At 38.6% G+C, this 12,615-nt stretch overlaps 1 protein-coding gene across 1 annotated transcript in view; it reads left to right on the forward strand.

Moving 5' to 3' along the window:
* Window positions 1-12,615, forward strand: part of SLC9A9 (solute carrier family 9 member A9) — a 181,368-nt gene that overhangs the window by 101,202 nt on the left and 67,551 nt on the right. Inside the window, exons 11-12 of the mRNA XM_027739894.2 lie at window positions 956-1,067; window positions 6,514-6,667. Coding sequence (XP_027595695.1) covers window positions 956-1,067; window positions 6,514-6,667 — 266 coding nt within the window. The remainder of the gene's footprint in view (window positions 1-955; window positions 1,068-6,513; window positions 6,668-12,615) is intronic.

Genomic DNA, 12,615 nt, shown 5'->3' on the forward strand with positions numbered 1-12,615 from the left:
ATGGCAGAGAGGACCCCCGAGCCCATTGTACCCCCCCAACAAGGCAGTACAGTCCCGTGTCCTGCACTCCTGGCATGGGAAGGCAGCTGAAGGTGGGAGCAGCACTCAGCACCCAGATGGGGCTGTGGTGCAGAGCAGGGCCCTGGCTCTGTCCTTCCCTCTCCCCGAGAGCCAACAGGCTGCAGCAGCGGTGGCTGAGCACAGGGAACCGACTGCTGCCAATGTGGCTTCTCCCAAGCCCAGAGGAGCCTTGGGCAGCTCTTGGCCCAGCTGATGTGATACACACAGACATCCCCAAAGTGCTTCATCCATGCCACTGCCCACAGCACGTCTCAGACTGGGAGTGCCAGAACTGAGCCCTAGGAGTCACAAGAAAAGGGGAGGGCGGAACGTGCTAAAAGCGAGTACGGGGAGCTCTGATTGCCCTTTTTTAAATCTGATACAGCCCCATGTTTCTAACTAAGGTAACTTTTGTGAAAGTTTCATGGAGAAGTAATAAAGAACATTCAAAGAATCTACACAGAAAAGGGGAAGAAAAAGCAAAACGTGCAAGGACAATATGAATCGTCAGGAAATAAGAAAGTAATAATCAGGTCCAAAAGCACATTTATTCTTTGCAAATTGCTGCTCAAGGAGATAATGCTATCTCTGCAATTGATGATGGGCATTTTACTGAAGGGATGAAGTCATATGTGACACAAATGTGATGAGCAGAAGTAGAGTGATTGAAGTGGGATATATAATGATGAATATAAAACCGGGATGTCTGGGGAAGGCTAATCTTTGCCACTGCACAGTTTTATTGGAAGCAGAAGGATGTGACATGTAAAATATGATGGAAGATAATAACATATTCATTTTAATTACACTTTAAAATAACTTTAGAGAAATATTTGGTTAACTCTGGTTTTGTCAGTAGTTCCTCCACTATTTTCCTCAACATCTTACATTTCAGGTGGCAGTTTTTGTAGCAAGAGCTTGCAACATATACCCACTTTCTTTCCTTTTGAATTTGGGTCGAAAACAAAAGATTCCCAGGAACTTTCAGCACATGATGATGTTTTCAGGTAAGAGCTATTTTGGTATTTTTGGTATTTTTCCTTTCCACATTAATGACTGACAAAGATAGTCATCTATCACTAGAAAAACCCGTATCTATCACAAAGAATTCATTATCCTCAAAGTCAAGGTCATCCCTGCAAAGCTACTGAAGCAAATGGATGCATTCTCATCAACTTCCCTATGCTCTAGACATATTTTAATTAACTTTTTGGAAACTCACCACCCAGGAAGCCACTGTCTTTCCAACCATTGTCCCCCATTTGTCTACACTTCCATGGCAATTTGGGAATACCATGTTTGTATGCTGTGTCATTTTAAAAGCACCTGTAGTATATCTGACAGTATGCTTACATAGCAGCAAATAAATACCCAGTTTGGACACTGTTAGTACTGATACTCACATCAGACATGGTCTTTGGCATTCCTTTAACTACAGGAACAGTTTTACTTTGAAACATGAGACTAGAAGACTTTAATTCCACAGACCTTTTCATATGTGTTCCAGCTTGATATTTATTGATTTTTGTTAGCATTGTAGAATAATAGAAAAAGAATTTAAAAATCCAGAAGAGGGAGCCGTGTTCTACTATGATTTGTACTCAGCCCTGGAACTGCCAAAATCTGAACTGGATTCTCTATTTTTTGATTTGTACAAGCTAGAAATAACTCCACGTGACTTTCTGACGCTAGTTAGGAAAAACTAACTTATAAGCTAAGAACATTTGTTCAGTAAAAGACAGAAATGCAGACCCCCCCAATGCCATTTACGATACAATTTTCTAAAATTAGAAACTTAGCACTTTTTTCCCCTTCATTTTCCTGCTTTTTATATAAAAACCTATTCCAGATTCTTATGGATAAAAGTCCTTGATTGACAGCCTTGATGCACACCAATCCATTTAGCCAGATAACAAGTGAAATACAATGAGCCACATTTCAAGCTTCCTCATCAGGAGTGCTCCACCTCAGGGAGCCTCATTTATGCCGACGTAATTCCAGCTCTCTGGAGAGCAACACAGTAGTTCATTTCTATATCTATTCAATCCTTCTGCTAAAAGCTGCCACTGAAAATGTCAGTTAATACCAGCTAGACTGTAGTGAGAGATGATGACACATCCAGTGGGAATTGCCTTTCAAACCACCTGCTCACCTGGACTGTCCAACGGGTAACTTGTGTATGTAGATCACTCTAGTAAAGACAGCAGGTGGCCAACTGGACAACAGCATGAAAAACAGCTCCATATCATTTGTTATCTAGTTTTGGGGCTTCATTTTGGCCTTTGTTTTTCATCAGCTAAAGCATAGAATTAAAAATCTTCTGAAGTGTATCTCATTCTTTAACTTTTCTGTCCTCATTTTCTGCAGTTGAATTTCATTCTCCACAGAGCAGGAGCAGAAAGTAGCCTGCAGCCAACAAGTGAACGTGGCAACTCACACATTAGCTTTCCAGGACAATCTGGCAGCTGAGAACTGAAACAGCAGTATTGCAAACTTCTAAACTGTAAATGTTAAAATTCTCAGAAAAGTAATTTTTAACTATTCTTGAAGAAAAAAAATGTGTATTTTGTAGAGAAAAAAGTCTTTACAACATTATAGTAAAGTAAATGGCATCATCTGCAAGTAGAATAAAGACTGAGTGTCTCTCACACTGCCAGCAGCTGCACACTTCACAGAACGCTTAGGATACACAGATTATCTGTGTAATTGTACTTTTTAAGATGCACCAAGATTTGTGCTTAGTTACCAATAACATTCTTATGTGCTATAAACTGATCATGCTGTATATTGTGATAAACAGAGAGCAATGACTGCCAGAAGAGAGAGACATTTCTGACATAAGTAAACAAGACACTGAATTTTAGTTTGAAGGAAAACATTATCTACCAAAGGTCAGTAGCAACAGTCATAAATAGTTTGGTTGGAGGGGATCTTCAAAGGTCTAATCCAACCCTCTGCAATAAGCAGGGACATCTTCAACTAGCTCAGGGCTCAGAGCCCCATCCAACCTGACCTTGAGTGTCTCCAGGGATGGGGGATCCACCACATCTCTGGGCAACCTGCCAGTATTTACCACCTTCATTATTCTGGTGTAGCATCAGGTTCTAGTCAATCACAGGGGAAAATGGGCTTCACTCACCACAGCATCAGACATTCAGGTGTAGAAAAGAATGAATTTGGGGATAGTTTTGTTTTCTATCTTATCATTACCAAATACACCAAATATTTACTGGTTTTTTAACTGAGTTTTAGAGCCACAATCACCAAAGTGATTGCAACTAAGGTCAGGTAACTACATTTTCAATTAGTATTTGATTATAACTTATCCTGCAAAGAATTCTACTGAAATCATCAAGTTCTGCTTTTTGAGGAGTATTAATAAATTTGAGAAAAAGAAGAAGTGTTAGGCTTGGAAGTGAATTGAGTAGCATTTTGATTTATCACATTCTTCATCTGCTTCTGCCACTCCTCTAACAACACATTACAGAGGGTGGATTCATTTCTACAACTATGTTTAATCATGATTCCTGATAACATTCCACTGTAAATGAAAACTTGATTAGTCCTTGTAAATTAAGCCTGAGCTTCTCAAATTAAGTTGAACGTCACCTAAAGTAAACAGTCCAGCAGTCTCTGCTCATGTGAAAAAGAAATGCTTTAAACTCTTAAATTGTAAGGGAGATATCACCACACACTAGTGGTCTATGTTCCATGAAAAATGCCTCATTTCACTTCAGACCCTACTATGATGCATTTAACAGCTAATAAAATTAAAAGGAAAGGAAAATTAATGGATACAGATGAACTTCCACTCCTCTTCCAATATCCTTATTTACTTTTTACTGTGCCCTCTTCTCTACAGCATATAAATCAGCAACAGAGAGGCTTGTGGGACACAGTGCTACAGGGATTGTTGCTGTTAATGCAAGGCATTACAGCAGCAGTGGAGTCTGAAAGGGAGGAACACAAATGCCAAAATACAACAAAAAAGAATGCCAGTGTACAGGCAGCTGTTGTGCAGGCATTTACAGCTGCACACTCATACAGACATGGAGGTGGGAAGTGTCAACGTGAACTTTTCCAAGAGACATAGATACATAAAGAAATCAGCTAAATAGAAGAGAAAGCAAGGAAGAAAAGAGCAGAGAACTACAATTGAAACCAAAACACCAGATTTACCTACAGAAAGTCTCCCTTCCTGGAAGATTCTCTTCACACCAACAACAAACACTACATCCCTCAAAGCTCCTCAGAGAGCTGGGCTGGGAGAGATGTGTCTGTGTGGAGTCTGAGCAAAGGATGGCTAACAGCCCAACTGGTTTATTCCATGGGCCTCTGACACTTAACCCTGGGGTGGTTTTATTTGAAGGCTCTGACACATTAAAGAATATCAGTTAAAAATGAATCCATAATGGCTGGCACAGCCAGCAGAAAAATCTGATAGGAAATCTGTGATAGAGCCCAAGGATGAATGGATCACAGCACAGATGTGGAGCTGCTGTCAGTGCAGCACCTCTGAAAGATGAGGGGAGAGAATCTCTATCCACGGTTCATCAAGTGTTTTCCTTCTGCAGTGCCACTCTCTCCAGGTGGAGCTGAGGTACCACTGTCCACTGCATCCAGTCATTCCACTCTGCTGTGTTGGTATTTTTCCCTGAGGTGTTACAGAAAATCTAATCCTCCTTATCTTTCTATTTCAGCATCTTAACATTTTCTGAGGTTGTTAAAATTCCATTCCTTCATTTGTGTTATTACCCAGAATATATTTTGATATACAGAGAGAAGGGGAGTGTTCCTTGCTTCTCATTGAGTCTTTACGTTTGAGGTGTATTCATCTGCTTCCCCTTCTTTAGTTGGAAGCAAAGACTTTGATCATTTATTTCACTTTAGACATTTTTTAGTTGAAACTGAACTAGCTCTTATGGACCATGTTGAGTCTTGTATAAATGAAAAATGCAGTGAAGGCACTCACTACTTTTCTAAACTGAAGAAACAGCCAGTCCAGTGCTCAAGAAACAGAGATATATTAATTAACTTTTTTTTTCCTATATCCTCTCTTATCAAAACAGATATTCAGTATTTAATATTGCAGTTGTGGAAAGCAGCATTGTTTTCCACTGAAATGTAGCTGGGCTAGTCATCCAGATTACCACTATAATCACTGAAAAATACCTTTTCATTCCCTGTTCATTCCCTTCTCAGACACATGTTTAAAATGAGCTGATATTTTTTTCCCTGTAAGAAAATAGTAAAGCATCTGCCTTCTCAGACACATCTTCTACACAAAAGCATATCCAAGGACAAGCCCTGTTGCTGACTGCAGTGTTTGGAACCTGCTACACTGACTGGGTAACTACAAGCTGGTTCTTCCTTGCAGAAATGGCTTTGTGCTGTTCCCTGGATAAACTGCCCAGTTTCTATTGCAAATAATTCACATTCTGGCTATGTAATCTTTGAGCTTTAGAGTTCTAGGCCAAAAATAGCTGCATTTAGCAGTTAATTAAATGATTCTGCATATGCCATCAGTGCCTTACAAGAGGTTTAATTACTAGATTTAATCTCTCAATTCCTCCAAAGTACTTTTTGGATTCAGTGTGTATTGTATATATGTAATAGCTTTCCTCTCTACCCTTATTTTGTGGAATTCTTTTTTAGAAAACAATAAAGTAAATTTAAATAGATAAATGAAAAGCATTGGAAAATATAGTGTTATTTGTATTATGCATCCTGAGGGCTGGAGGCACCAACAGGAACTTTCCCCCTCAATTTTTAAACATGGAACTCTGTGAAGACCTATTTAGTCAACTTATTACTACCTATGGGGCTTTTTTAAAACTCATTTAGCTGTTTTCACCACCTTTGTAAGTTATTGTTTTTTCAGTCTCCATAGGTGTATAATTTTACAACTATTATAATATTTCAAGTACACTAATTTATTTTGCATCCCCTTTTAGATACTTAGAATCATCTTTTAAAACCTATTCATTGTACTTAAGCCATATTTTTCCTGACTGGTCTTAGCACATTGAATTATTTTAAAGAAATGTTCTTTTTTCAAGCAAGAAACAATTTGCATGTTTGGGTACAGGTTTTAATGCCAATCCTCTTTCTTACACCTGACTTCAGGAGTAGTCCCACTGAACACAGGATATAGATTTCTTTTTCAACATGCAGAAAGTTCAGATTACTATTTCATTTGCAATTATTCAAGACAAAGAATTCAGTGGATGTAAAGCAACTGTGTGATTATGATGTGAATATGAGAGTACTTTCATTGTCCACTTTTCAAAGTTGTTTCTTTCAAACCCATCCTTTCAATCAGCACAATTCAGTATTTTATAAGGAGGATTATGATCTGAAAATTTCCTCTGCCCTTGGAACTGGGTTTGGACTGAAAAGAGTAAAACTCTGTTTCTCCATCACATTAAGTTCATCCTTCTTGTCTTTTTTCAGGTTTACGTGGTGCAATAGCATTTGCATTGGCAATTCGAGACGCAAACTCACAGCCCAAACAAATGATGTTTACCACAGCACTGCTAATTGTGTTTTTCACAGTCTGGGTGTTTGGTGGGGGCACGACACCAATGCTCACCTGGCTTCAGATCAGGTTAGTACTCTCTTTACAACATCAATCACTACCTTCTCACAACGTTCTAATGCTTACATATGCGCTTTTTAAGAGTTTTAACAAGCAAAAAGGAAGTATTTGTCTACCTGGTAAAGGCTCCAGACCACAAGGAACAGGTTCTCCCCAGGTTTGTATTGGGTTTACACTTAGGTCAGACCCATCCTTATTTCCTAAGAGTTTGTTTCACTACTGTTCCTTTGAAACAATTGCTTATAATTTATTCTATATATAGCATATATTTTCCTTGTTTACAAAACGATGTCTGATTACAAGCCTATATGTCAGCCTCTTGCTGTAAAATACCAGCTGAAGGTAACCAAATTGGAGCTTTATCAAAGAGCATAGATAAAACTCGCAGACAAAATAAGGACTAGCGTGCAAATTTACTGTACAAACATAAAATGCAGGCATCCATATGTGTGTAGGGTCTTTCTATTTCTGTGACAGTTTGATTCTTTTACATGACATGTCTCATGTCCCATAATGTCAATCAAGTTCATCACAGTTTGGATACACTCTGGCAGTATCAGCTGCCTTTCTGAGATTTGCCACTTTTTCACTGTCAGTCAGCAACAGAGTTTACACGGCAACAGAAACATGGATGAGGAGGAGTGCTCTCATTAGGTCTTGGGGGCCATATCAGTTTGGATTTCTACAAAAGAAGAATAAGGAATAATTTTGAGACTACAGCAAGGGAAAGAGGCAGTGAGCAGTAGACACATGTCTAGTCTAAGGACTTATCACTAGATGCCTGTCCTGGTTTAGCTTTCCGGGTAATTTTTAAATGAACATTGTCAAGTGCTTTCACTAAGCCAAGCAATTTAATTGGATGTAATTTCTTCTGCTACTTAGTGCTGCCCAGAGGTGCAGAGTCCCACAACACCACAAGCAAGGGGATCTCATGAATTGTTTATACTGTTCAACGCAATCATGTGCTTCTTTCTTCACCCACCTGTACACAGATTTAACGAAAGACGCTGAAAGCAGACAGTCATTATTGATTTGAAATGGTCATCTCTTTGAGGATCTACTCTGAATCCCAGCAGATCTTCCAGGCATTTTTCCCAATCAAATAAATTGCTTTTGTAATTGGGATATAGATTTTCTTACTACAAAGCTATTAGGTTCACAATTTCCAGCTAATTTCTTGACATCAGAGCATACAGCTTCACAAATTATAAGGTGGTCAAACTGAGATAAAATTTTAAATAGACAAATGTATCTTGAGGCTCTGATTTCTCTCTCCAGTGAATATATTTCACTGTCTTTATAATTTATTAGACCTCAATATGGAATTTTGTCCTCAGCTACCATTTGTCTTTTTAATCTTAAGTAATTTTGCTAAGTAATTGTATCTAAAGGTGGTGGTGGTAATTCATGACAGATGGTACTTGTATGGATTCTAGCAGACTTGAGTTTGCTGAGAAAGTTATGGGCCTGCTGCAAATTACACCACCTTGCTTGGTGCACTCCCCCAGTATGTTTGCAGCTGTGCCTGAACAGCAGTTCTGAGCTGCATCTATCCCCACATGTCTTTTTATAAATTTAGAAGAAAGAGATTGTATTTTTCAAACTCTGGAGGGTTCAGCTCACAAAGCCAAGGGAAACTGCATTACGACTACGCAAAAATTGCATGATTGTCTCTGAAGATATTTATTGGAATGGATTGGGGTGTCATCAATTACATAAAAAAGGGTGAAGTGCTGCAATGACGTCTCTAAGCACACAAGAGGGAGACTCTTCTCACACTAGCTTTCAGTGTTCAACTGACGTGAACCTACATCAGGCTCCACCCCAGGGCAGTTTGAAACCTCTCCTGTGGAATTCCCCAGTGCTTTGGGGAAGCAGACCTACCACTACTGGTCAAATCCAAAGCACAGTGCTAGATCAGTTAATCTAAACAACTGGAAATAAAGTTATGCACATTATCAAAATAAAGTGCTTACAGGAAATTAAAAATAAATGAATGGTCACCGTAACTACACTGGATTTCTCTATATAATCTATAAGTTGCTGTACTGGTAAACCTTCTCGGGGGCAGTAATGATCAGAAATACCATCATTTAGCAAATAACAGTTCCAAGTTGAATATGTTTTTTTGCCAATTAATTCTTTCATCATAAAATGGTTATCCAGCAGATAATGTATTTAATTGAACAGGAGGCATTCAGAGACTAGTAGAGAGGACCATGTGATTTCAGTCTATTTGGATGAATTGAATCTTATTCACATAGAGTTTTGTGCTCACCCTCCCTATGTGGAATAGGCTACAGTTCCCAAGTAGCTCCAGAGATGCAACTCAGCTCCTCAAGGTTGATCAACTCAGTCTTATCCTAGAGTTAAATGCTTGAATTTATATGGTACAGACCAACTGTTTGGTTTTAAAACATAAATGAATCTAGCATCCCTTTCAAATTAGGATGCTTAATCTCACAGTGTTTGCTAAACAGAAGGCTTTAGACAATAACAAACTGATTTAAAAGGACATAAGCAATATTAAAACTCGTGGTTTTCATATCAGCTTCTATTTGCAGCATTTGCTGGTTTGTGGGCAAACTCAGGTCACATAGGGCTGAGACTTCAACTGACCTGAAAGTGTTTGCATATGCTTGACACCCTCCTGCCCTGGAGCTTTACGAGCAAACTGCACTGGACCCTTTCTGGTGCTTTCAAGTAGGTGACTGAGCCCTCTCAGCTCCTGAGATCCCATCTCTTATTGTAAATGCAGGTACTGCGAATCTTGAGACTCTTCTAACTGTATTAAAACTTTCAGAGAGATACAATAACTATGTCTGTAAATTCCCAAGCTTTAAAACAAATAATAGAAGGTTAAACATATGTACTATGTTCTATTACAAAGCTCTATAGTCAAAAGTGGCTTAGAAACTTAAGTCCATTGCAATTCAATGGAGGTGAAGCTCCTAAGTGACTTTCAGGAGTTTGTTTTAGGTAGTTTCTCTCAGTGATAAGTGGAGCAATGCCTTCTCTAATCTTACTGGGGTGAGACATGACTATGGCACTGGAAAGGACGGTGTCCTGACAGGTGATCCAGGCAAAGAGGCTGGAGGAATCCAGGCAAGGAGGAATGATCCTTTTGCCTGGTTAGAAAGAGCCTCCTCAGAATACTGTGCTCCATTGCTGAATTCTGCTCTGCTCATGGAGAAGAGCATGAGATAGTACATCTCCTTACAGTCATTTGTTATGAACTAGATTCAAACTAGAGTTTGATCTCTGCTGTTCCTCATTTATTCCTATATTAAGTAAACACATCTTGGCTTTCCTTTTTCACCCTCACATAGGTGCACAAGGATTATCCTTCCTGAAACATAGCTAGTCCTTGAGCTACTCTGAATGTATCAGCCAAGGGCACGTGTTCATATCTTCAGATGATCCATAATTTAATAGTTATAAATTATAATGAACTTTCTTAATTGTTTTATTTGTATTCCTATGAGCACATTTTCCTGTCACCATATGCCCAGAGGAAGTCAGTTTAGAAGAAGAGATTTAGTTAAATGTTTTCTCCTGGCCTTGATATGTTCTCTCTACTATAACCATATTCCTTTGGGTCATATTTCCTCTAGATTCCTGGAAAAGTTTAGCTGAAGTGAAGCATCTGTTGCTTTACTATTGAAAATGGAATGTCAGCTTAAGTATCTTCAACTGCAATTTGTGAGTGACCACAACATAGAGACGAACAGTGCAATTAAAGGCACTATGTTTTTAAGTGCAGTTATATTTTTTTGTACTGTTTATTATTTTGTTTTGTGCTCAGAATAGTCATAATCAGCCTAACTGGTGTTCCCTCTCAGTAACAAATATAGCTCCAATAAACAAAGCTTGCTCTTGTTTCCAGGGTCATATTCATCTTTAGCCAGAGTACAATATATATTTAAAATCACACTGCAATTAACACTCCTGTGGAGAGCCCAGTTTCAGCCAAGTCTCTTCAGCCCATCGAGTTTCTTTTCACCCAGACACACTTTCAACAGAGATCACACCATCTTTGCCTGGAAAGGCTTATAATCCTAACAACCCTCTGAAATCCAGAAACTGCTGTAATTTAATGTAACAAGTCTAATCATTAATGCTGCAGCTATTTTTAAATTACTACTGTCCTTAGTTGGCCAACTATCTGCTCCTGTGAACATCTAAAGGAGAGCCTTTTGTCTGACATCTTTTATACATGATAGTTTGAATATTCCTGCATTAACAGTAATTGCATACACATGAGAAAACATTCTGCTGACTCCCTGGGCTCTCCTCAGCATTAGGACATTACTCATTTATGGGAAGATTCTTAGGTCACAATATCTACTTTGCTGTTTAAAGGCTGAGTTTCACAATTGTGAAGAAGATCTTTAAAACTATTCAAATAAAACTAAACTAACAAGGAAGTTTTTGTGGGGGTTCATGGACAGTCCGAAACAACGGCTCAGAGAAGGCCCTGTCCCACAGTTATTGAAGGACTGTTACCTTCAAGACACCATTTTGCTAATGAGCTCCAGCATTGTTCACACACATTACTCCAGATACAACAAAAAATAGCAGTTTAGAGTTAACATAGGAAACTGCAGGGCTGTCAATCCCTCTCTGTTCACCCAGTAACCTACCCAGTATGATGGGGAACAAGTAATCCAGGAAGAGACTGGAAAAAGCAGAGTTTTGACTTCAGCTATAAGACATTTAGCCACTATAAGTAACTATCAGCAATTCCAAGTGTAGCCAAGCACATCAGATATCATTGTGATTAAGCACTGGAATAATTTGCATGGTAATCTATTGATTACTTGTGACAGAGGTCACAGAGAGCATAAGATCACATTCTAGTTTATCACTTCATTCCGTTTGATCTCCTGTAGTAGCACAGACTAAAATATTGGCTTACATCCTAGCTACATATCTTTTTTTAATACAAAACCATTGCTTGATGTGGTACTTTCTCTTTGCTTGGTGGTCTTTGCCACCAGTTCTGGATTTGTGGATATGTAAACCCTTAGTGTGTATGTGGTATCTACAAGAGACAGGAAATGGTCTGGTGTTCCTGACTGAAGTCATTTTAGAGAATTGCATTCTGGTTCAAATCCAGAGGTGTTCAACAGCACACGTGAAATCATCTGTGAGGAAAGAAAATACTTCTTGGGGCACACCCACATTGAAAGGGTTAATATAATAGCTGCTTTTGTAATAGTAGCTAGAGCACCATTAGCCTGGGAAATGCTGTAAATCAAGGAGCAGTATGAAATTGGACATCAAATGTATTGGATGTTATAAAAAAAAGAAAAATAAATTGGATAATTTCCTTTCATTTCAATCTGAAAATGAGAAATCGTCCAGGTAATGAATCTCAGTGATCTTCTGAAATGCCTATCATTTATTTGCAAGGTACAGTTCTGCTAAGATAAGGTGTGCATTTGATCCCTCGGAATTATTCACCATAGCATTTTGCCTGAATGATACTAAACAAGATTTATAAACAATTGTGCTTCATAAGAAAATAAAAGACCAAAATACAGAGGACTTGGGCTTTCTGACTGCAACTGCGAAGGCAGTCCTGGGCAGATGTTGAATGGGAGATTTTGGATTGCAATTGTGACTTGTGCACAACTCCTACATGACTCCACCTGTCAGCTTGTTGGTCTTTATTGGCCAGAGGGGTCTAATTTTTAGCATAGTCTCCTAACACAACAGACAGTTAAATCCCACCTCACATATCTTTTATTTCTTGATCCATAGCTACTGAAAACAGAAAAAGAAAGAAGAAATGAAACATACACTTTTATTGCTAGAATATTTGGTACAGGAGAGAGGAAAAATTACACAGCAATAAAAGATTCATGTCTAACAACAAATGGTAAGATGAATTTTCCACAGGCCAAAAACTCTGAATAGTTTATAGGTATTTCCAGAAAATTATAAATAAACCA

The sequence above is a fragment of the Pipra filicauda genome, unplaced genomic scaffold, assembly GCF_003945595.2.
Source record: "Pipra filicauda isolate LSUMZ 115617 unplaced genomic scaffold, ASM394559v2 scaffold126_size2276778_pilon, whole genome shotgun sequence".
Classification (NCBI taxonomy): Eukaryota; Metazoa; Chordata; class Aves; order Passeriformes; family Pipridae; genus Pipra; species Pipra filicauda.